General features: G+C 47.4%; 1 protein-coding gene across 4 annotated transcripts; it reads right to left on the bottom strand.

The window, feature by feature from the left end:
- Nucleotides 1–10984: 10984 nt before the first annotated feature.
- SDR16C5 (short chain dehydrogenase/reductase family 16C member 5) lies at nucleotides 10985–26272 on the bottom strand. Of its 4 annotated transcripts, none has more exons than XM_078862712.1 (7): nucleotides 26076–26272; nucleotides 23729–24093; nucleotides 18695–18826; nucleotides 16711–16810; nucleotides 15182–15326; nucleotides 14466–14591; nucleotides 10985–13366 (listed from the first exon to the last, which is right to left on the bottom strand). In XM_078862712.1, the coding sequence occupies exons 2-7, from the start codon at nucleotides 24071–24073 to the stop codon at nucleotides 13276–13278; spliced, it is 939 nt and encodes a 312-aa protein (XP_078718838.1). In that variant the 5' UTR covers nucleotides 24074–24093; nucleotides 26076–26272; the 3' UTR covers nucleotides 10985–13275. The 4 variants fall into 4 exon arrangements, with proteins under 4 accessions (XP_078718838.1, XP_078718837.1, XP_078718836.1 ...); XM_078862711.1 differs by having other exon boundaries at nucleotides 23729–24087; nucleotides 25970–26272; XM_078862710.1 differs by having other exon boundaries at nucleotides 23729–24090; nucleotides 25970–26271.
- Between the last annotated feature and the right edge of the window lie 133 nt (nucleotides 26273–26405).

Genomic DNA, 26405 nt, shown 5'->3' on the forward strand with positions numbered 1-26405 from the left:
GTGGAAAGCCATGCAAAACAGGGGCAGGACACGCAATCTCTCCGTCACACACTCACTCACGTACTGCGGAACAGGGGGAGAAACATACAGTCTCTGCGCACTCACACTCAACATACTCAAGCACTCACACTCGTGCTCTCTAGAAGAGGGGGCAGAACGCACAAATTATAGATTTGAAGCTTTCGTGACTGCAAGGATTCATATTCTTAGTGTTTTTTTCGGAAAAGTCACGTAGGTAAAAAATTTGAATTAAAATTAATAAAAGTAAAATATAATTTTAAAAAAATCACGACGTTTCGGAGGCAACACAAGCTTCCGTCTTCAGGTGGAACCGTCACAGCACGCTCGCTGCATCAAGTAAATGATACCGCAAGCGTGCTGTGACGGAATCCACGTCTAGGTTGTATTGCATATGCAACAACTGTTGACTGAATGATCAGGAAACGGGCACAGATACAAGTCATCATAATCATCAGCCAACACGCTTATGGACTCAACAAATATTTGCATCTGCTGTATATGTAGAGACACAGAACAGAATTACGCTTATGCGGCTCATCAGCCAAGATCATTGCGTTGTTGGATGTAATTTTATCAGGTAAGGCCCACTGAGCTGTATTGAGATGCGATCTGGCCACAAAAGACAGCTCAACGAAGTGGCTTATCGCGTGGAAATTTATAGAAGCCAAATACTCTAAGCGCATGTTTCTAAATGGAGGACCTGAAGAAAAATCCACGTGGCCACGGGGATAACATTCAGACTCCAAATATACTGCAAGCGCCAGGTGTCGGGATCGATCCCACGACCTCCTGCATACCAGGTGAGGTAGTTAACATTTCGCCACCTTGGACGAAAGCCTCCCCGTGCCATCATCACCACTTCAACAAGCGCTTGTTGATTCAATTTGCCATTAACTTCTAAAAATACCACAAAGTTGTTTGTGTAGACCGCGGTAGACACTCCCATTGATTCTCTGGTCAGGGAGAGGTGAAGGGAAACTGTGAGTCACATCTGCCAGGGTCACGCGGATTTTCAAATGCCCCTCACATTGCTACCATCAGAGACGGGAGTGTGGCGTTACAGCGGCGTGCCACCCCCACAATTGTGGGCCGCTTGCGCCGGGGCTGGGCAGAGGGCATCATGTGATGATGGCCGTGTCTTGGAAACAAGTAAACAAGGCGGCGACTGCCACAAATCAACTGAGAAACAGCTCGCGTGACCCTATCGCGTTCTGGATTTCTGGTTGCTTATCGCGCACAGAAAATACTTTTAAGATGATGATGACGGTGGTATGATTGCGCAATCGTTTTTTTCTCTCTCTCTCTCTCTGTGATGTTTACAAGTTGCCCACATTTCAACTCAAAGCTTTCGTGACTGCAGGGATTCATCTTCTTGGTTCTTTCGGTAAAGTCACGTAGAATGGATGCTTGCGTTGTGGCCGAAACGTCGTGAGAATAATTTTATTATGTTTTATTTGTATTATTTTATTATTTCCATTCCACGTGACTTTACCGAAAGAACCAAGAAGAAGTGCCCACATTTGATGTTTACTTAAATGTATCGTTGCACTTCGAGGGGGGTGTTGCCGTGGTGTAATGGATAGAGCACGCTGGACCTGCAGCAATATGAATGGGTTCACGGATCGTCAGGCCGAGTATTACGGGGTAAACTCTGCCTACTCCCACCTCTTCCGAGACCTCTGGCCAGTGTTGAAGCGTTGGCCAAGTAGCCCCCTTGAGAGGCTCTCTTGAGCTCCCTCTAGCGGAGGTCTCTCTGCCAGCAAGTGGCACGAGGAAATAATTGCTGGGCCTCCACTTTTTATAATTATCATCGGTCACGGTCAGGATTTGGGACGGAGATTTGATTAATAAGCCAGCGCACGGTATGAGACGGACGTTTAGTGCCAGCCGTCATTATAGCCATTATTTAAAGTGGCTGGGTATTAGCATTTTAAGCAGCTAAATCCTGTCTATCAGGCATCGTTCCGAACAATACGCGCAACAACCTAAAGCCGACCATAATAGCCATCCATAATACTATTATGAATATTGGTCGCGAAAGCCGACGTGTTAAACTAACCTAAGGCCACATCAGAGAGCTAAACAACGCCGCCACGGAACCGATGTCGGGAGTAAACGATGATGGTGACAATGGCATGCCCAGCACTCTCTTGACGCTTCCTCTGTGCTCAACGCTGAGCAGGAAGTCAGATCCTCCAGCGCAGACTAAACTTGTATATGGGCACCCGAATGCAGAAAAAATTAACCCGTAAAAACAAAGTTTTTCACTATAAATCCTTTATATGCGTGGCGGCTAGAGTCCTCTCGTCCTCTGGCTTGAGATGGCTGCCACCTATGGGTCAGATGATTGTCTGCCACCATTAAGCAATTGGTAATTAAATAGAAAAAAAAATCCTAAAAAGTGTAAAGTTATGGAAAAAAATTTTCACGAAAATAAATTGTCACGCACAACGAGTCTGTGTGCAAAATGTCAGCTCGATTGGATCACGGGAAGTGGGTTAAAAAACGACCGAAAGATTTGCACGGTCGTAAGCGCGCAAGCAAGCAAGTGAACTTAATATAAAGGATTTAAAAAAACACGCGTTTGGAGATGCTACGTTTAGGATGTGGCACTCAGTTTTGTTTTATTTGACCGTCCAATTTTTTTGCAAGGGCAGCCCTTTTGTTAATCTTAGCCAGCCAGGTGGCTCAGTGGTGGAGCGAGTGCCTCGCAGTCAGAAAGTTGCGAGTTCAAATCCCCGTTGAGGGTTGATTCAGCCCATCCATCATTCCTCCGTCGATCGATGGAGGGCAGTATCACTTTGTGAGAGCCAAATCAGCCGGAATTCCCCTGATTTCGTGAGATGTCAGAAGCTAGCCAGAGTTGAGCCTGTAGGATTGCTGGGATGAGCAACCGCCATGCTCATGAAGAAGCCAACCGCGGTTGACCACCTGGATATACTCGATCCCGCCACAGGAACGTGGGATTTTCACCACTGTCCTAGCACTATAAACAAGATATGAACATTGCCTCAATGCTCAGCTGAACAGATCACTTCGACGAGTTGATAGACTGCCACAAGCAAGGCCTTCCCCCGCACATTTTTGCGAGGTTACCTGTCCATATCTTCTTGGTTCTTTCGGTAAAGTCACGTAGAAGGAAAATTATAAAATAATAAAAATAAAACATAATAAAGCTGTCTTCTTGGTTCTTTCGTTAAAGTCACGTAGAAGGGAAGTAATAAAATATTTTTTATTATCCCTGCAGTCACGAAAGCTTTAAATCGAAATATAATAAACCTGACCATACTTCACCACGCTGGCCAGCGCGAGCGTTGATGAAGGGGGACTGGCTCGGATCTCACTCTCCGCCGCCGATGTCACCTTAGCCACGGCCGGTGAATCGATATCAGTTCACGGGCCCGCAGAGCGCGGTGCCACTCGAAGCCCCGCACAGATTTTAGCGGCGCGGGTTGGACTCGCGCGCGCTTTGAGCTTTATAAGGCCACCAGGGAACCCTCGCTATAAATACCGCGGTCAAACGCCTGCGGACGACGGGAGTTGTTGAGCGGACGAACGAGGGGTGGTGGCGTTTGGACGCTTCGAGCGCCAGATCGTCTGCGCGTCTCTCTCTTTTTTTTTTAGGCGCGCAAAGTCAGCAGTCAGAGGAGCTTTTGGGGCTCTGGCGAACATCCACGCTGCGTCGTCATGCCGCCACGAGCATCAGCGCTTGCACCAGTTCCATCGCGAAAGACCGAGCTGTGATTTGGGCGAATTTCATTGTGAGTTGTTATTGTTGTCGTATCGCCGTTGTTGAGACAACATCGGCTCGCTTTAACCTTGAGAATCTGGTTTTGATCACAGGTGGCTGCCCAGATTCGAAGCCAGGATCTTTTGAGCCACCTGGCGCCACATTTGCATTAAAAAAAAAACACTATGTGATCACTTTTCCCATTCCTAACATTTTTCTCTCTCTTATTTTTAACCTTGAGAATACTGTACACGCCATTCCAAAGGAGCACGTGTAGTCGAGTAACGCGACGCGCGTCCGTGAGTGGCGTGCTCGACGTCACCCAAACACAGCTTCCACATTTCACATTGTGTCGATGCCTTGTATGTATGTTGAACTTCTTTCGCACCGTACGTAGCCAAACGCGCTGATCGGAGGTGCACAAACAAAAAACAACACAAAAAGCAGTTCCACAGAATTCTAGATTTGAAGCTGAAAACCGTGAAGATTGTGATTTTATTATTTTATTTTTTATTTTAATTTCATTTTTTTTTACCTACGTGACTTTACCGAAAGAACTAAGAGTATAGTTCCACAGAAATTCGTGTTCAATCTGGATCATTTCAAAGTGCATAGCTCCAGCGGCTTCCTAATGTCGGAAGGAAGAGCTTTCCAGACGGCCGCAGAGGCGCATCTGAAAGCACGTGACCGCCGTCTCTGTTCGACGGCGAGCAGCCAAAAGCCACCGCTGCTGCTGTTGCGAGAATGCCCTCAATCCACGTGCTCATTGACGAAATCAGCGAGGTGTCGCGGTTCGTTCGCGGAAAGCACTTCGCGTGTGCGTCATGAGTTGCGAACTTGTAACGCATTCGTTTGACAACTGGTAGCCACGCTTCGCTACCTCCAGGCTCGCAGCTGGTACAGTACCGCACGCCGTACTCTATAAAACCGTGCGGCTTTATTTAAACACCCGCGTCGCCTGTCGCTGCGGCGGTGGCGAATGTCATCAACACATCAAAAAAAAAACCCCCGTCCGTGTCTGCCATGCGCAGCCAGTTTATTGTTCTTCTTGGTTCTTTCGGTAAAGTCACGTAGAATGGAAATAATAAAGTAATAAAATAAAACATAATACAATAATTCTCACGACGTTTCGGCCACAACGCAAGCAGCCGTCTTCAAGTGAAGAACAGGTCTGTCACCTGAGGACAGCTGCTTGCGTTGTGGCCGAAACGTGAGTGAGAATTATTTTACTATGTTTTACTTTTATTATTTTATTATTTCCATTCTACGTGACTTTACCGAAAGAACCAAGAAGATGAATCCCTGCAGTCACGAAAGCTTTAAACCAGTTTATTGTTGTTGCTCAAGTTATGTGCGGGAATAAGTCCGGAGGAGGAAATGGTCCGTGTAATGTCACGGTTCGCAACAAACGTAATTCTTCAATGCACCTACAGTGAGCTGGAAGGATTTGTATTAAAACTATGAACTAAACTATTTTTATTTTTTTACTAAGGCTCACTGAGCTGTGTAGCTCGTTTTCAGGAGCGACCTGGCCACAAATGATAGCTCAACGAAGTGGCTTACCACGTGGAAATAAATGTCTAGCAGCCAAATACTCGATCGATCAGTGGATCATTACACCCCTGTAGTTATTGTTGTTCTAAGTTTTTAAACAATATTTAGAGGTTGCTCCCAGTTATATGAGCCGGGATAAGAAGGACTTGAAAAATGGTCTAACACCGCGGTGAGCGGTGAGAGAGGGGACCAGGCAAAGCCGTGTGACCAAATAAAAAAAATTGCCAGCAATAAAGAGGGAGGTACTGTTTCACGTCAGCGTATGTCTCCACCTACGAAAGATATTTCACCCCATTAATACTTCACATTATTCACCGGTGAACGGGACGGTATCACTGTGCCCCTTCTCCCAGACACGTGGCACATCGCTGCCATTGCAAGATGCGCTCACCCGGCTCGCGAAGGGGCCGCGCGTCACCCCACCACGGCTGTCGGGTGCCGTCACCCCGTCAACGCCACGAGGCTGACTCTTCAGACGTGCACGGGCTGTGGGCGGTGGGTAACGGGTGGTGGCGGAGGGGGGTAGGGGGTGTTCGCCGTTGCTGGGCGGCCCACAGCGAGGAAACACACCATACCCGCCGTTCGGGGCCGAGCATCAAATCGCCCGGTTTCGTACGAAGCCAAATGCGACAACAATTATCCGGAGCGCAACGCGATGGAGCTGAATTCGGAGTGATTGCGGCCGTGGCTGGTTTTTGTTTCTTTCCCACAGCTGCTCAGATTGGCGTCCTCTTTGGCTCTGAGATAGGAGTTGTGCGGAAATACGAAAACGGCATCGTGAATAGAGAGGAAAAAACTAATTAGATGGGGGGCGCGGGGGTGGGGAGGGGGTGGTGGCCGGGTTGGCTCAAGTGCCGCAGAACGGTGAGGCCCAGTGTAGGTCCTCGATTATAGCGATGGCCTCAGTCCAGTCATCAATGAATGCACAAGATATTCAATGAACATTTTTTCACTTAATTGTGCAGTTTTTGTCGGTATGAAATTGCAATACGTTGTTTTGATTGAAACGCCACAAAACATGGTTTACATGTCATTAACAAGTTGGGCCCGAGTGTGGATAAAGAGGCCGATTGAAGTGGCCTAAGAAGTAGTTCAAAGATGTCAACTTCCACGGCTCTTCTCCGTCACAGGCCGAGTTCCAGATTGAGACGAGCGCCGTCTCGTGACATTTGCGCCAGAAACACAAACGCAACATAATCGGTAAAACGAAAGGGAAACAAATTGAAACCTACTCGCTACACACGATATGAATACGATCGTCCAATGTCAAATTTTTTTTAGCGAGATTCAGATGCCGTTCTGTTACCTGTCAAGCCAATCAAGGCAAGCAGCACACTTTTTTTAAATGTCGCAGACCTTCACCTGCTCTCTAATTGATGCCCAAGTGGGATTGGGAAGGTGTTAGCAAGGGGCCATCGTTTGCTAGTTAACTAATTGGTTACGGCACGAAGCTCTAAATTAAGTCCTAATTCCGCTGTATTTCACGGCAGTGACTCACACTTTTGCAAATCTCCAGCTGCCAAAGGATGGCTGCTGTTACCAGCGTCATATTGCACAAGGGACTTAACATTTATAGGAAGAACAAAGACGTATCCTGTTTTGTTTCAGCCAGATGATTGCATAATATTACATTTTTACATCATTACATTTTCCAAAGAACATGAGGGATCAAGAAGCTCGTGCCGCCACGAATGGAAACGTGAACGAGTTTCGAGTGAAATGATCACTGCCGGGCTGTCGAGGTTGACTTGACCGTCGTAATGAGAACGAGTGATCCACAAATTCATCCGCCATGCAGTTTTAAACGTTCGCACTAGTGAGACATTTGCACTTTTCACGCCGTTACCGGCATGCCATTTGCCTCCGGTTCTAAGCAAGGCCGTATTATCCAATAGCCACAGGCGCTGTGCCTAGGACGTACGGAAAACTAAAGCGCCTACGCATTTTTTTTTATTACCATGTTTGTTTTGTTTGCATGTTAAAAAAAATGTAACCAAGATATATTCTTGAATAAATATGTTGACATAGCAAGGATAGGCACAGTGTATATACAAAGAGGCTGAGTTATGTCAATCTTTATTTTTTCATAAGGTGAGAGAAATTAACACCGCAGATGAACTTCTCGACATTTTTTTATCTTGCAAAATTTGAACACAACATTCTTCTAATGGTGTTTTTCGCACAATCAAGCGAGTGGCAGCGGCAGTAGGAGTGGACACGGGGCAGCAGCAGCAGCAGCAAGTCACTGAAGGGCATAGCGAAACAGAAGCGCCTAGGGCCCACGCGAACCTTAATCCGGCCCAGGTTCTCAGAAGCGAGCCAACATGCGCAACGGTGCGAGATGCACTCGACTGCCCTCGGCGTTGTAAGCGAGGGTTCGTGTTCAACTTCACGCGAACAACAACCGACATGCCCCTCTCCTCGATCCAACCCTCCCCACCGCATCATTTAGCAATTCGCACTCTTGCCAAAAGAAGGCTCCTCGCCGGTTGTGCGAGAAATTCGATCCGTCGTTGTTTTGGCGAATTCGGAGGGGGAGGGCGTGGGATGCTGGGTAGAGAGAGCTTCGGTATTTGTTGGCGGCGAGGGGGGGCATGTAAGTAGTGCAAAGGGGTAGCGGTTTCACGCAACAAGATGCCACGCGGGTGGAGAGAGGATCGGTGGCCAGGGAGATGAGACGCTCGGCGCACACCACCACCACCCCGTGACACATCACAGCAGGTGCCCCCCACCAACAAGCAATTAATCTCCCCATCCACTCGTACACACAAAGACAAAGATGCCCCATTTAGCCTGAACTGACTGTAGGGGCAAGTGCTGTTAGCGAGCACCTATGAAGGCCGGCACGGCACACGAGGGTGTGGGTGGCCAACACCGCGCCCGGTCGCCTTTGTCTCCCTAGTGGCGATGTGTACACATCATATGAGGCTGAGTCGACCTAGGGGAGGCCTAGGACCGGTTCGGATAATCGTCACTGGGTGTTGGCCGTGAGCTGGAATCGAACCCGGGTCGCCGGGTTCGTAGCGCAGCGCGCTAACCACTACACCACCGCTCCCCACACACAGACACACACACAGACACACACAACAACAACCGCCACTAAGTGGCGGTGACATCACCACGACGCTTGTGCCAGGCCATGTGCACCTTGAGGCCACGTGAAGTGTCGAACGCCCGCTGGCAGGAGGTCACGGTGCAGACCCAGGTGCCACAGGTCGACTGACTGAGATGACTGGTTGATGCACACACACAGACACACACACACGGGCACACACACACGGGCACACACACACACACCAGCGGCACTGGGAAACCGAGTTAAACGTGTACGCAAAACAAAGGCAATTTTGAAACGGGGGTTTGGACGACTCCTCGTGCGTAAATGTGTGCAGGCCACGCGTGGTGTGTTAAGGTGGCAAGTTGGGGCCGGCTGGGTTTGGGTTTTTTTTTTGTTTCAGGCCACTGGAGGACTCGAGCGAGCCGACTGTTACCCGTGTGCCGGTGTCTTTCACGATCGAGTGTCGAGAACAGATGGCGGATTTTTGAGTTACGGTCAGCTGATCCGTTTTCTACGAACCATCATCGGCGGCGGGAGGGCGCACACGCGGTCGGGTTATGTAACCTCGCAGGAAGACCACGTCTGTTGTCCCCCAGCTTTACCACCTCATTTCACACGAATGAGAACATGCTGTTTACATCCCTCGGCGTTAAACAAATGTTCCTTGTTGCGGTACCCCGGGGTAACAAATAATACAACATGATCGAGGCAATTAAAGATTTTATTTCTTGGATACTATATTTGCCAGGGGTGGACTTAACCCGTCACTGGGGTACCAATCAATCCGAAATCGGTGGTGCTACTGCGCGATGTCGAAACGTCGAACATTAGCATAACAAAATCCGTTATCGAAAAATTCTACTTTCGTGTAAAGCTCGTCGAGATGAGTCGATTGCCGCATCGCCGACCATCAACAGACTAACAATAAGTAATATTAAAAAAAAAACTTTTTTTTAAAGACAAACGCTTTATAGAAATGTACCGTGTTAGTAGTGGAGGAACTCCAGGAAGTGGCCCCGAAGCTTGCCATTACATAAGGGACCGTGGACAATTAGACCCAAGCCTAAACATAACATATAAAAAATAATGTTTGAAAATATTAATTATTATTTTATGATAGAATATAGTATTGTCATCAGTATGACATAAGTATACCAAGTTTGCAGTCGATACCACATTGGGAAGTGGGTTAAAATTGAGTTACAAGATTTGAGGATGACGACAACAACAGACATTGTGAGTTAATAGAAAGCGTGTCATAATAATGATAATAATGACTGCATCACGGACATTATGCGAGCGACCTGCGTGGTGAAGTACCTACATCGAGAAAGATACTCGGTGAAAATAAAAACAAAGATCCTCCGACAGACTTTTGGGGGCAAGTGCTGTTAGCCAGCAGCACCGATGAAGGCCGGCATGGCACACGAGGGGGTGGGTGGCCAGCACCACGCCCGGCCGCCTTTGTCTCCCCCAGTGGCGATGTTTACACGCCGCACCAGGTACTCATTTGAGGCGGAGTCGACCTAGGGGAGGCTCAAGACCGGTTCAGATAATCGTCTCTGGTGTTGTCCGTTGAGTGGGAATCGAACTCGATTCGCCGGGTTCGTAGCGCACTAAGCGCTACTACACTACCGCTCCCCACACAACATACACAACAACAACCGCCATTCGCCACTAAGTGGCGGTGACGTCACAACGACGCTTGTGCCAGGCCACGTGCACCTTGAGGCCACGTGAAGTGTCGAACGCCCGCTGGCAAGAAGTCAGGGGACAGACCCTGCAGGTGCCATGGGTTGACTGAGATGACTGTCCGATGCACCACCTGTGCCTCCTACTGTGCCAACTCGCTGTGCTTTATCCACCCGGCGCTCCGCTCGTTGTTGTGAGCGTCGCTCCTCCGCCCTCCGTTGTTGTGGAGGGCGACTGCCTCTAACTGCCCAGTAGCGTCCTTCACGATCCTCCTCCACAGAGGCCGATCTTGACACACATCTCGTACCAGTCACACAACATACACACGCACCCAGACCACTGCTTTGGCACAGATGAGGTCCTGGGTTAAGTTTAGGCAGCCGCATATAACTCCACTTTCTCAAGTACAGTGAGAGGGTGGTCTTAGCCCAGTCAACAATGATTGCAATAGACAAGCCCACATTAAATGTGTGTGCATGCTAACTCTGCGTATGAAAGACATCTTTACGGGCGTGTGGACCAGTGATCGCTCGAAATTATCTCGGAGGTAATTCCGTCATATCCGCCTCAGCAGGCCACTTTATGATACAAAGATTTTTACTGCTCTGTTATAGATCCCAATGGATACTTCGCTCCATGACACGAAGCAAATATAACATGGATAGAAGCAGCTTAAATGTTTATATATATATATAAAAATAGCATTCAAAAAACGTTGCACAAAGATACTGTCATATTTGTATATGTGTCTTCGTGGGGACATTTGACACTCAGTGCTGTCATGACTAAACAGCACTAGTACACAACACCCATATTCAAAATCAAGTTATTTCCCGTGGAAATGCACACTCATGTTAAATGCACACGCATGTTAAATGCACATGCATGTTAAAACACCGCAGAAGTAATCACCACACACCCAGAGCACGGTGACGTCAACTAAACGACTTTATTTTAAAAGGGAGACAATTTCAATACCCAGAGAGAATTTCATGAACCTGACATGACATTTTAAAAAGTTAGTAAATCGACACATTTTTTTTTTTCAAAACAAGAGACTTTAGAATTTCATCTGCATTTGCTTCTGTTACTCTGCGCAACTATTTTATAGAAATGTTAATATTGGTATGGTGACACACAATCGGGTAACAAAATATTATGGTGGCCTAGTGTCGCCATTAGTGTTATTTCATGGGATCCTAAAAAAGAAAAAAATTCGGCCATCAAATTAATCAGCCAAGAAGATCCCAGACATTTGAAAGGAGACTGAGAAACCACCATTGCAATGGGATTCCTTAAGGGCTTAGGAATTGCCCGGTAGATTCCCCATTCACCTCAATGCCAATGAGGTTGACCACCACCACCCCCCCCCCCCCCCTATAGGACCTCGATCTCTCAAGAAACGCCATGCCAGGGGTACACGCAGCAAGGCCCACCACCCCCCAACCCTCTCCCCACAATTCCACAATCCCACGATCCCGTAAGGAATCGTAACCGATTACAATAAACGAAGACGGCGGGTTAGGAATCGTGAGACTTGCGCACCTCTGGAAAGAATTACGAATTCGCGTTAAACGGCAAAAAAAATATTTTTAAAGAACTTGTTCATTGCGATAAAATATACACAACTATTGCAGGCGCACTAATTCCAACAACTGAAAGCGAATTCCTGCATTTGAAGCGTGCACTGGTGCCCTCTAGTGGAAGATATCCACCCGGATTTTCAGCATGCACGGCAAAGGTCGCAACCGGGTACCCGATACCCGTACCCTACCCGATACCCGGCCGGGTACGGGTAGCCGTTTGCGACCCTGGTGCGGCCGGGTACGGGTAGGCCGTGAGTGACGTGTGAGTAGCCGTTTGTCACTCATTTTGTGTTGGGTACGGGTACCCGTTTGCGACCCTGGTGCGGCCGGGTACGGGTACGGGTAAGGAATCAAACCCGTTTGCGACCTCTGCCCAACGCCGGCTTTGCCAACACCGTGAACCGACACAGGAACGACACTCGTGGCCAACTCTCCGACATCCGAGGGAAATAGTGCGTGGTGGCGGGGAGGGGTGGCCCAGATGAAACAAAATCGGCTGATATTATTCGTTTCTTTTCTGACCTCCCGATGTGTGGTGAGGATAAGGATAATTGCCCGAGGCGTCGCCTGTTATGTTTTTTTTCTGTTCAGGGCAGTGTCAACGATATCGGTGTTAAGGATATTTTTTTTTTGCTGTCGTTTATGTAGAATGGGTGCTAATTACATAAAGTGTACAACCTGTTAACATTCATTTAATGAATCAGTCACGAGTATAAAGCAAATTATAATAATGACAAGAGAACCAGGGAGCTTGTAAAAGGCAAAAATCAGGGTGGTATAACATTCTCTTTAGTTTTATCGCAAGCGCGATTAATCCATAACCCAGTCAATCTGCAATCTGCACACTAACCATCCCAGAGTTCACTTTGACCACGTTCATTCCACCAACGGCCCAAGCATCGTGAAAGAGGCAAGGTTAAAATAGATGCCAAACTCTTGCGTATCGACAGCGCTGGCTAGTAACATTGCAGGTGTATTCACCGTAAATAAGCGTCATCTGCATTACAGTGGACGTTGTTTGAAAAAGAGAAGGCCAAAATGTGGCCAGTGTCACATTCAAAATTTGCCTAATGTGGAAGAGGAAGAAAAAATCACCCGCAAGTTGCCGAGTCTGGAAGTGGGCAAGAGTAACCCAACTGTAGACCGTGTCTGTGAAGCACAGTGTCTGTGTCTTCGCGACAACCCTGCGCTATCGGAACGGTGTGAGTACATAATGTGAAAATTGCTTGATTTGTCCCAGAAAAAATTGGAAAAAAATACTAAAATGGAAAAAAAAAATCGAATCTTCTTGAGGTTGGGTATAGCGTGTGAAGTTAAAAGTATACAGTAATCATCTTTAATTACTTTCATTTTATATCAAAAGATTTAGTCAAATCAATTATTTTCTTTCACGTAATACGGCATAATGGTCCAGGAGATAAAGACATGCTCACAATTATTCTTAAACATTCATCGCTTTTCAAAGCTGTATTATTTGCAAAAATAGTACTAACCTCTCAGCATGAGCATGGTTTGACCATTTCGTTTCATTAATAATGGAAAAACATTTTCATTCATCAAACTGCACTTGACGAAAATTACAATCGTTATGGCCCAGTACTTTTCAAATACCGTTCTTCAAGGTTATCACCTTCTCAGTCATTTTTTCTTCCCACAAAATGGTCCATGAAGTGGAACGCTCCAAAGTAGTTTCCGAGAAGAACCCCCAACTTCACAGGGATGATGCTGCGCAAACAGGAAAATAAACAAATACAAGTGGGCCACAATTATTGGGGGGAAAAACCATCTCCGCCAACACCGAATGTTTCATTTACAGTCGTTTTTGTGTAATATAATTAAGCGTTTGTCTTTTCGAAACTATTGTACCCCGACTGCACTCTCGCCCTTCTGGTCACGAGATGAAGGGTCCATTTGGGAACGCTTTGAGAACAGGGCATTACCCCCGTGTTAAGAGACTGGTCTGCAGAAGGAAATATCACAGAACTGCTTCTGAAATCTCTCCACGTGTTCTCTCTTATCCACACATTCGTGGATTGCACTTTATCACCTGCACTACTACAGAGAAAAATGTTTATCGCGTGACACATCGAACTGAACTGGCAGTGAAAACTGTAATTTACACATATTAGGTGTAAACCAAATGTTTAAAAAAATGTATGCCAGTCATTGGGGACTGGGCTGTCAACTCACTGCAAATGAGAAACTCGTTTAGAACTATTTAAACTATAAACTATTTTTTGTTTTACCAGGTAAGGCCCACTGAGCTATGAAGCTCTTTTTCAGTAGCGGCCTGGTGACAAATGATAGCTCAACGAAGTGGCTTATCAAGTGGAAATGTATAGCAACAGAATACTCTAGTTTTCGTTTATTTACGCGATCTAACCCAAAAACCTCTATTATGTAAAATACTCTGACCGAATGTTGATTCTAAATGTGGAGGAAAAAACCCAGAGGAACCGGTATAAAAAACCCACGAACCCGTGGGGAGTACATGCAAACTCCAAATATTAAGGCGTCGGGATCAAACCTATGACCTCATGTATACCAGGCGAGGGAGTTAACATCTCGCCACGGTGGGGAGCTGCCCAGACTCAAACGCAGGGATCTCAGCGGTGCCATCTTGGTGGTCTGACCTCCAAGCCACCAGGGTGACCTCACGCGGCAAAACCCCGAAAACGACAGCGGGAAAGTTGCTCAACGCCGCCTGCCAGCAGCAAGGTTTAATGACAACGTTGTGGAAACATGGCCTTGGAAATGCCAAGAGATTCGCAAGTTTTGTCCACACACGTCAACACACGTCAACACGCGCCAACACGCCACTCACTTCTTCAGGGCCATCATGCCGTACAAGCTGCGTGGCATGACAAGCTGGACCTGTTCCCGCAGGATTGCATCGATGATTTTGTTGGACGCGTAGTGCTGATCCAGGATGGGCATCAGCCGCGGCCACCTGCATCGGCGGAGCGAGAGGGAGACGGGAGCCGCGTTCATGTGTCAAGTCTCGTCACGCGACCATCAACGGTGCGCTTGCACAAATCAGGAAGTCTTGCAGTTAACATCTCGCAGTTCCAACCGAAAATACTTCTCTTCTCTCCGTCGTTCTGCTCATCGCTTAAGTATTCGTGAGCTCCACGAAGATACTCCACTCCCCCTAGTTTCGGCGATAACATCGGCGCGGCAGTCGAAGCAACGGGGCAAGTTAATTAAATACCCCCACCTCTGTCCACCTTGCGGTATAAATGGCCAGGCCACAGTCAAGTCGATCGGTAATTCGCGTGCGGTGGGGCAAAACGCAGGTACTCCCTCATCTCTTCCAACATATCTTCCCAGCATGGAAGAGTAGGCCTAAAATCGCCCATTGAGGACCTCCCCAGAGCTCAATTCTTGTGGAGGCCCTTCCACCAGCAGTAACGCCAGCAAACAATTGTGCACCCCCCCTTTTATGAGCACCAATTTTTAAAGAGAAAGGAGCCACCTATTGCAATTGAGGTGATACGGAAAGGTCACACGTGCGGGAAACATCTGCCACGCAGGGCTTACTTTGTGGCGCAGCCGTTAAACATCCCGGTGTTGATGAAGTATGGGCACACGATCGTGGTCTTGACCCCGAATTTGCCCAGCGCCAACATCTCCAGGGCCACCGATTCAGCAAAACCCACAGCAGCAAACTTGCTGGCGCAGTAGTCTAAGCAACGGAGCAAACCCGCACAACACGTACAACCAACAACATCCATTGGTGACCGATCCACAGCTAGACGAAAGCCTCCCTTCAAGCCATTACCATCTGGCTCAGTCCTGCGGTATAACAATGCACCTAGCACCTGCACAGGAGCTGATTTCATCACCCGATGTCGGCTGCTTTCCATCATCACGGTACATTATAAAACACGCCCCTCTGATAAGAGTGGGGTATACACATAGGCCAATATGGATTTGAAGCTTTCGTGACTGCAGGAATCCATAGTCTTTGGTTCTTTCGGTAAAGTCACGTAGGTAGAAAAATAAAAAAATAAAAATAACATATCACGACGTTTCGATCGCAACACAAGCGGTCGTCCTCAGGCGGAACAAAATAATCTAGCAGTGGAACTGCTGAACCAGTTTTGTTTTTATTTTATTTTTCTACCTACGTGACTTTACCGAAAGAACCAAAGAGCACCCAAAGGCCAGTTCAGATATCACTTGCCACTCGCGTGTTTCCGCGGCTAGGAATCCAACTCGGGTTTTGCGGGCTCCCCGCCGAGCGATAGTGGAGAGTAAAAAAAAAAGCATTACGTTTGGAATTCCGCACGACACGCACCTCTCATAGGGTGACCCAAGAAGGGGGTAACAATCACGCGCTAGAGTACGCGTAAGAAATGCTTGGAAAATAATACAAACTCAATAGAGGCCCATTTCGGCTCGATTAAAATGTTCTTCGTTTGCACGGGATTTCGCGAACAGCACCAAATCACAAACTCTCATCATAGACAGTGAATGGCATATGCTTCAATGGCAATCCATATCGCTGAGGATACAGATGGTGTTGTCCCGTATGGCTGTGTCCTCACACACTCCTAAGGACAATTTGACCTGGACATCCTGTCCTTTCATTCATCTTTTCACCCAATTGTATCCCGATCGCGCTCTCAGCGTCACGATACGATACGAAGCATCTGTTCAACCCTACCGCACAGCAGTGCCACCCTTTGCATTACAGGATGGTTCTGTGGAAGCGGAACATCACAGAACTACCCCTGTCCTCTCAGCCACAAGGTAGGGGGAGGAAAGCCCTTTTCCCACCGACAGTAAAATCTCTTGCACAACTGCCAAACGGGTGCGTTGTGTTTATTCGTATGGAGTGGAATTCAGCCAAATTAACTGCAGAAGCACATTAATGCGCATCGTTTTTTGTTGTTGTTCAGTCATTGGTGGCTGGTCTGGGGCTATCAACTCGCAAAAACTTTAGAATTCGGTTTAATCCCCGGGGGGTTACCTGAATTAAAAACCCAATAACCTCATCGGTGCCACCTCCGAGTCACCGGCCCACCTCCCCCTGTTCTCCCTCCTCGTGTGGGAATCCTTCTCACCTGCGAGGCCATTCACTCCGATGAGTCCAGCCGAGCTGGCAATGCTCACCAGGTGTCCGTGGTCGTTGGCCACCATAGCTGGCAAGAACGCCTTGTAGGTCTGGGTGACACACACAAAATAACGATGGATTTTCTGTTTGCACTTAGTCACATATTCACTTTAAGATGTTTTCTTGTTCATGTTTTTGTTTTTTGTTTGTTGCGGTTGCACCCGATTCAAGAGCCGAATGGCTCACAGGGCTATACCTAATAAATGAACTTGAACTTGATGAGAGAATGAGGATGATAAATATTACAGCAATTGACAAATGTTGCTGTGCATTTGTAGCAGACAGGAATACCTGCATAAAGCATGTAGGGATGCATCGATTCATCAGCGACATATCCATAGAACTGTGCGTGTGTTCGATTCACACGTTACATGCATATTATTAGGTTTTTTCAGTAAAGTCACGTAGGTAAAAAAAATGTAATTAATAAAAGTAAAATAAAACAAAATCAAGTTACTTGATACAGCTGTCGTGGCTGTGACGGTTCCACCTGAAGACGGAGGCTTGTGTTGCTTCCGAAACGTCGTGATTTTTTATTTTGTTGTATTTTACTTTTATTAATTTAAAAAATGTTACCTACGTGACTTTACCGAAAAAACCTAAGAATATGAATCCTTGCAGTCACGAAAGCTTCAAATCTAACGTTACATGCAATTTGATCGCGTAACTCCAGCGGCCGTTCGAGACGTGATACTTTCTCCAGATTCGTTGCACAGCTTAATAATAATAATTCATTTGCAGCCCTTTGTCAATAAACTGCTGGATGAAGGCCACCCAACCCACAAAGGTGCAGTGTAGGATGCTTTTTACATTTAATTCAACAATACATCACGGTCAATTTTTTTTTTCCCAGGGACGTGAGCTCGTTGGACATGTGAGGTTTACACTATACAAGAACTGGTTTTACCCTCTGTGGCAATATAACAGGAGGCGTTAAGTTGTTAAAACACCAAACAGAAACCTTTTGCAAGGCATCGTGTCTGAATTAACCACACGTACTTGTGAACATGCAAACAAAAAACATGCTCTGGTAATATATGCATCGTCTTTGAAACTTCGATTTTGACACTGGCAAGGGAGGCCCCATGATGTATCTGCTCACCCCGAGCTCTCAATGTGCTGCTAGTGGCATTGTCTCTGTGCTGTCCGCCTTTTGGCGTCCTCTGGTCTAACACTGAGACGAGGCTCTAGAGAAAGCCGTCTCTGGTGTGGACCAATCAGTTTCAAGGACAATGCATATACTATCAGAGTATGTTTTTTTGTTTTGCATTCTCACCACAAGTATTGTGGTCAATGCAGACATGATTCCTTGTAAAAGGTTTCAGTTTGGTCTTTTAACATCTTAACACCTACATTTTTTATTTAAAGCTTTCGTGACTGCAGGGATTCATATTCTTGGTTATACTGGTAGGAACGAAGTGGACCAGACCACCAATAGATTATATCGTCCGTCCGTCCGTCCGTCCGTCCGTCCGTGTATCAACATCGACCCCTACTGCAAACACTTGGCAGGACCCTACAAAAACCTTTTGACTCAGTGGGGCTTTCCTGGCTTAACAAGTGTAATAATACATTATGTTTATATTCTTTGGTTATTCGTTCCTACCAGCCCACCCCGCAGGGTCCTGTTTTCGGTAAAGTCACGTAGAAGGGAAATAATACAAATATTTGTATTACAAATATATACAAATATTTGTATTATTTTATTATTTCCCTTCTACGTGACTTTACCGAAAGAACCAAGAATATCTTAACACCTGTTGTGTTGCCATCAAGTGTAAAAGCAATTCCTATATTTTGCTACTGTCAAGAAAGGTCCTATGATGAGGACTCACTCTGCAATGGGCGAATGTCTCTCTCTCTCTCTCGCTCACATCTGGCTCCCTCTCCTGGACGCGTGGATGAAATGCACAAAAATCGCCTCCGGGTCTCACCCAGAAGTGCGCCATGATGTTGACGTCCATCGTCTTCTGCAGGAGCTCGTCGGGCGAATCGATGAACTTGCGCCCGGTCACGATGCCGGCGTTGTTGACGAGGATGTCGATGTCTCCGACGTCACGCTTCACCTGTCGGGAGGTCACGCTCGCATGTTACCTTTCTGCCAGCCAGTTTTAAACACACACGTGTAAAATTTCGATTTAAAGCTTTCGTGACTGCAGGGATTCATCTTCTTGGTTCTTTCGGTAAAGTCACGTAGAAGGGAAGTAATAAAATAATAAAAATAAAACATGATAAAACAATTCTCACGACGTTTCGGCCACAACGCAAGTAGACGCTGTCGCCTCGACAGACCTGGTTTTCACCTGAGGACGGCTGCTTGAGTTGTGGCCGAAACGTCGTGAGAATTGTTTTATTATGTTTTATTTTTATTATTTTATTACTTCCCTTCTACGTGACTTTACCGAAAGAACCAAGAAGACACACGTGTAAATCAATCGGCACGCGAATGTGCGCACGTACGTTGGAACTTCTTTCGCCAACAGTGCTAATCGCAGGTGCGGGGAAGGACAACAAACTAAGCACGAAAAGCAGTTCTAAAGAAATTAGTTTTACAATCTAGAATTAAAAGGGCAGAGTTCCGTTGGCCGTTAACCGATTGGACGCTCTATCCCACACCTCGGATCAGCACGGTTGGCTACGTACGGTGCGAAATAAGTTGAACGTACGTGCAATCGCTATTCTTATGCCTGTTGCAAATGCATCGGACCATGCTCGTAGACTAATCCCCCCACACCGTGTCATTTCACCAAACTTCACCATGACGGCGAGCACTGGTTGCCGATGAGTGGGCCACAGGAGCTGGTGCAGATATCCCTCGCCACTGATGTCAGCCACGAGTGTGGGAATCGAACCCAGGTCACAAGGTGCAATGCACTAACCGCCCCGGCGAGTGACTGTGAGTGTAGAATGGACACTGCGCCAAAACAAACACCTTCCGTCCTCCTCCTGCCATTCCCACAAGACGAAATCTCATTGCCTCGGTCATTTATTCATCTGCCGGGGAGATATTATTCCCGCTGATATTGTAAAAAAAAAAATCACAATGCAAGGGGATGGAGGGAAGTCGTCGTCCTTGCGTTACAGGTTGTGCCTCGTAGGCACGCTAGGGAATTGCCCTTCCAGTGCCCTTTGTAAATCATTGGTGCTCTAGGTAAACACGACAGTGGACGTCGGTCAAACTTGTCTGGCAAAGAGCAATCAGTGCGTGAGCTATCACAAGCCGCGGAGGTCATATAGGGGTCATTTGACCTTACTTGACCACGCAGGTCATTGCTGGTCAGGACAGGTGGGGGGCGTAGACGCTGAAGCATAGGCCGTACAACAATGGATTTCGAACCCCCGTAGAAGCCTATAACATCTGTTATACGTGACAGTCGCACATCCAGGACCAATTCAGTTGTCATGCCACACGAATGTTAGCCATGGACAATAATTAATCAAACTTGGCAAACGAAGGTTTCATTGTGTGGCGTGCCACCCATTGCGCTGCACTAAAGAGGCCTGTAAAACCTTCGCTAAAAACAACCAGAGCTATGTTTTATAGATGTTCACAAACTCTCGCTTTCAATTGGCACGGTTGGCTATGTCAGGTGCACACAAAGAAGTTCAAGATACGTACGTACACCACGCGTACTTCAAATGTACACATTGGTGTATGTGTGGCAGAGGTTGCAAACGGGTTTTGATTCCTTACCCATACCTGTACCCGGCCGCACCAGGGTCACAAACGGGTATCCGTACCCGGCCGGGTACGGGTAGGGTACGGGTATCGGGTACCCGATTGCGACCTCTGTGATCAAGCCATGTTGCAGGCGCGGGTGGGTTGATTCTAGGAACTTGAATTGAGAGAAGAGACAAGACGTTGGGAAATGAGTGACAAACGGTTACTCACCAGTGACTCACGGCCTACCCGTACCCGTACCCGGCCGCACCAGGGTCGCAAATGGGTACCCGTACCTGGCCGGGTACGGGTAGCCGGGTATCGGGTAGGGTACGGGTAGCGGGTACCCGATTGCGACCTCTGATGTGTGGCCACGCATATGGCAACCAGCAGTGTGAACAGACGCCACCTTTGCAATTTAAACCACAGCAGGTATTTAAAGTGCTCGGCCGTTGTGCATTGCGCAACAACCCAACAGTCGTCAGCCTCGTACACAAAGGCCGAGTTCCTTTGTTGACGTTTTCTGTGCACGTCGTTTGAAACGTTTTGCTTTTCCGGCCTGTGCTGTTACGGACTACGATGGGCCGTTTTTGTCGATTGCAATGTTGGATTGATCGCAGCAGGTTTGCAGATAACACAACGGATAAACCATGGGGTTGCGGGGGGAGGAATGCAGTCCTGCAAACTGTCTGTTGCCCACACACGAACTCTCCAACTAGTCCTAAAGTAGATTTGAAGCTTTCGTGACTGCAAGGATTCATGCTCTTAGGTTTTTTCGGTAAAGTCACGTAGGTAAAAAATTCAATTAAAATTTATAAAAGTAAAATAAAAAATAACGGCGTATCTTACTTTACTTGATACTTTACTTGATACAGCCATCGTGCGGTGACGGTTCCACCTGAAGACGGAAGCTTGTGTTGCCTCCGAAATGTCGTGATTTTTTATTTTACTTTTATTAATTTTATTTTTTACCTACGTGACTTTACCGAAAAAACCTAAGAGTATAGTCCTAAAGTGGCAATAGCAAAACCGGTTAACGGTGCTCCCAAAGCTAAGCATCCCCTATTTGCTATTCGGAATGTTGACATGGATGGAGGCCAAATCGCGAAGGCGTCAGAGGTTTGCGGGAGACAAAGTCCAAACAAAGGAGCCTTGGAGAACAAAGGTCTCGGGTTTTAACCCCTCTAGACATCGCGATAGACAGAAAGACAAGCACTCTTATCCACATTTTGTGTGTGCAACGAACACATCGCAAAGTCCAAAATGGGGTCTCTGTATTACTTTGTTGACGAATGCAGCGTTCCATTGCACTTTGATGAAGATCGATGTTAAGCCTAATGAAACAAGTGAAGCGTTATGGTGTTCATTTCTTAAACGTCGAGGCCACCTAAAGTGTACTATGATTTATTGACTCACTTTACGACAATGTCACAGGTTACGCAAAGCATACGGCTCAGATGCTGCAGATAGTTCCTAATGCGTGACAAAACGTGGCGTAGACTTCTCCTTAATTACCACGAATGACTTGCGGCACAAATCTCACATTTTCAAGACATTATTTAATTGGGGAATCTGCCAACAATAAAAAAAATGACGCCTGGCACATGTTTCGCACTATAATGCGTATCATCGCCTGTCTTACACGACGCCTTCTCGCGTTGGAAGTCACTCTTCACTAATTAAAGTTGTACCAAAAAGACAAAGATCCCCCATATAGCCTTAACCGACTGTTAGGGCAAGTGTTGTCAGCGAGTAGCACCTATGAAGCCCGGTACGGCACACGAGAGGGTGGGTGGCCAACACCAGAACCGACCGCCTTCGTCTACCCAGTGGCGATGTTTTAACACACCGCACCAGGTACTCATTTGAGGCTGAGTCGACCTAGGGGAGGCCCAGGACCGGTTCAGATAATCGTCACCGGTGTTGGCCGTGAGCGGGAATCGAACTCGGGTTGCCGAGTTCGTAGCGCAGCGTAGCGCTAACCCGCTACGCTGCCGCTTCGCCAATTAACGTTGCAGTTGCACCGCCTTCACATGCACGTCACTTGGACGTCAGTCGCTCACCTCTGTCACTGGCATTGGATGAGCAGTGGAAATGCCACTTTCTCATAGCGAATTGGACAACCGATCTCAGGGCAACTACAGTGCTCGTAATTCTGTATTAATTTTAACCCAGAATCTCACTTGCAAATTACCCAGAATCCTCGATAACTGAACATGAGCCGTTTTCATGCAAAGTTGCTTTTGTGCACAGCTATAGGGAGCGCTCTTGTAAATGAGATCTGGCAAATGAGTAGGATTTGTTTAACAAGACTAACTTTGCTGATGAGATCTACAAGTTTGAAACAAGGTCCAGGGTGTGCTCGCTTAAACAAATGTCTGTGGTTAAAATAAAATAGAACTAGAAGGCTGACGAACGAAAAACTGACTAAATATATTTTCTTTGCGGAGAACTAGTTAATGTATTAAATACCCAGCCGGTTAGGGTCAGCTTGACTTGGAATCACAAAGTCAGGATATCTCTCCTGTACTGCAGTGGATTTGTTTACCTGGGACAAAGTCTGTTGATGCAACTCACGATAGTTGAAACTGGTCCAGAGTTTTTACTCAGTGCACTCAACAACGTTTCCAGGAAGTTTACAAAAAGCGGTGGTGGGTTTCACATTCCAAACCGAATTAAAGCCTTCACTATAATGAGCGGTGGCGCTTTTACCATCAGGAATATAATCTCACACCTAGTGAAACGTGTGAGTTTTGGTACGAGCAATTTAACAGATTTGGCAATTGTGAACCATGACGCCTACTCTTTTTCGAAATACGTCACGGGTTCTTAAATGACGTCACGTGTGCATTGGACCACTTTCGTTTTTTTTCTTTACGGCCGAAGTATCGACACCCTTGAAGTATGTTGTTGGGAAAAATGGAAGGAACCGGAAATAGAGAAAGACCTAAGAGAGAATGGCTTTGACGACGACATAAGAGGCTGGTGCCAGAAAGTATGGCCACTACTTGAGCAGATTGGCACAAGACAGAGGAAAGTGGAAACAAATGTGCAGTGGACACCTACAGGGCTATCTGCCCATGGATCGCGACGACGATGATGATGACGACATTTAATTCAGGTACTGTGAATCAGTCGGCGCGTACGATCTTACGGTCAATACGACCGCAGTATCGACCAGTGCGGCGCTGGTCTTGAACCGCGAACATCTGCAACAAACGGCAACCCGTGCCACCCCCTGGGGCCACGCCACCGCCCCACAAATTCGTTCAAAACTGGAAACAACAGCAACCGTGACGGAACCCACCAGGTCGGCCACCCTGTACACGTCTTCCCTGCGGCTGCAGTCCACCGAGTAGGCGTGGACGCGCGGCTTCCTCTCGTCGCCCTCCACGCCGTCCCCTTCCTCGCGGATGAGCTGCGCCGTCTCCTCGTTGGCGGCGCGGTTGACGTCCCAGATGACGAGGGTGGCGCCCAGGCGGGCGAGGCTGAGCGCCATGAGGCGGCCGAGCCCGCTGCCAGCGCCCGTCACCAGCACCACCTGGCCGGCCACGCTCTTGCGGCGCGGGGGCACGACGCAGCGGAAGAGACACTCGAGCCAATAGACGATGCTCATGGCCATCACCATCAAGGTCTCGAGCAGGAAATTCATGATTGTTGCTGCTGCTGCTGCTGATGGGATGAAGGGGTGAACGAGAGACAGGACGGCAAGATGAATCTCGCAATTAAATGTTATTTCCAGTGTAAAAGGTGCAGGCCTTGCAATTGCTTGCTCGAAACTACTGCTGGTGGAAGGGTCTCACCAGAGGGAGATTAAGTTAGCTCTAGATTTGAAGCTTTCGTGACTGCAAGGATTCATACCCTTAGTTTTTTCGGTAAAGTCACGTAGGTAAAAAATGAAATTAAAATTAATAAAAATAAAATAATAAAAAATCACGACGTTTCGGAGGCAACACAAGTCTCCGTCACAGCCAGATTTGCTGTATCAAGTGATTCAGTTGTTGGGAAAAATGGAAGGAATCTGGCTGTGACGGTCCCACCTGATGACGGAGACTTGTGTTGCCTCCGAAACGTCGTGATTTTTGAAATCCTTTATATTAAGTTCGCTTGCTTGCTTACGACCGTGCAAATATTTCGGTCGTTTTTTAACCCACTTCCCGTGATCCAATCGAGCTGACATTTTCCACACAGACTCATTGTGCGTGACAATTAATGTTCGTGAAAAAAATGTTCCTAAATTTTACACTTTTTAGGACAAAAATATTATATTTAATTACCAATTTCTTAATGGTGCCATGCAATCATCTGACCCATAGGTGGCAGCAATCTCAAGCCAGAGGACGAGATGACTCTAGCCGCCACGCATATAAAGGATTTATAGTGAAAAACTTTGTTTTTACGGGTTATACTTGTTATTATTTTATTTTTTATTAATTTTAATTTCATTTTTTACCTACGTGACTTTACCGAAAAAACTAAGAGTATTAAGTTAGCTCCTCCATCGGGCATGTTGGCCTCCTCTGCCATGTCGGCCAGATGTCCTTGAAGAGGTGGGAATACTCACACTTCACTGCAGTGCACACCACCTCCTGATCAACTAAGGACGGCGTTCCCAATGATACTGCTGGGTGAACGCAGACACGGTGATTGCAAGTCCTGTGTCCTCACCGTCACACCACGGCAGCATCCAATTTACAATAATCTATGCCATGATAGTCTCACTGGGTCTTAAAACTTTTTCAGAACATTCATAAAAATGTGTTCAGCTAAATGTAATGACAGTCGAGGAGCAAATTAATGTTCTTGAAACCGTTTTACATCTGTGCATACCGTCGGCTATGATGATGATAAGATACATGGAGCAACAACTTAAAATTAAGAGACACGGGAGAGGTGCATGCTGATAATTATATTGAGAAAACACACTCGCTCACACTCACGAAGATAAAGACAAAGATTCCCGGTATAGCCTTAGCAAACTCTAGGGGCAAGTGCTGTTTGCGAGCACCTATTAAGGCCGGCACGGTACACGAGGGGGGTGATGGCCAACACCACGCCCGGCCGCCTTTGTCTCCCCAGTGGCGATGTTTACACATCGCACCAGGTAATCATTGGAGGCTGAGTCGACCTAGGGGAGGGTCCCAGGACCGATTCAGATAATCGTCACACTGGAATCGAACCCAGGTCTGCAGGTTCGTAGCGCAGCGCAGGTAACCTCGACCCCACACACACAACAACAACCACCATTCGCCACTAAGTGGCGGTGTCGTCCCCACGGCGCTCGTGCCAGGCTAGGTGCACGTTAAGGCCACGTGAAGTGCCGAACGCCCGCTGGCAGGAAGAGGTCACGGGCCAGACCCAGCAGGTGGTACCACGGGATCGACCGAGCGAGATGAGTGGCCGACGCACCACCACCACCACCCGTACCAAGTTGAGCACACGGTACAAAAAGACAAAGATGCCTCCACCCACCGTATAGCCTCTTAACAAGCTGTTGGGGCAAGTGCTGTTGGCGAGCACCACTGTGGCACACGCACGCACCACTTACCCCGAGATCGTCGAAATCCCAACTCAGTCACACGTGGAGCGAGCGGACAGACCACCCCCACCACCACCACCGTCCCAACGTCTCACTGCCCCACGTCCCGGCTCACACAGCAGTTCGTCTTGGACGCAGCCGTACTCGGGATTTCCTTGTCGGTGGTGGTGGTGGAGGTTTTTGTGTGGCTGGGGAGGGGTTTGCTCCAAGTCGCCTTAAGAGGCGGAAACGCTTCGCTCGCCTCTTTGGCTCATTAATCGCCCGCGTCATTGGGCAGGGCGATGCCCTCCTCCTCTCTCTCTCAAAGTCTCCTCCCACTTCGCGCTGGCGATGATGTCCACGTTATATAAAGCGTCCACTCGCTCCCTCCTTCATTACTTACTTATTGCCCCACACACACAACACAACAGGGCTTTGCAACTGGAGCGTGGGGTCGCGGCTCTTT

The sequence above is a fragment of the Lampetra fluviatilis genome, chromosome 14, assembly GCF_964198595.1.
Source record: "Lampetra fluviatilis chromosome 14, kcLamFluv1.1, whole genome shotgun sequence".
Taxonomy (NCBI): domain Eukaryota; kingdom Metazoa; phylum Chordata; class Hyperoartia; order Petromyzontiformes; family Petromyzontidae; genus Lampetra; species Lampetra fluviatilis.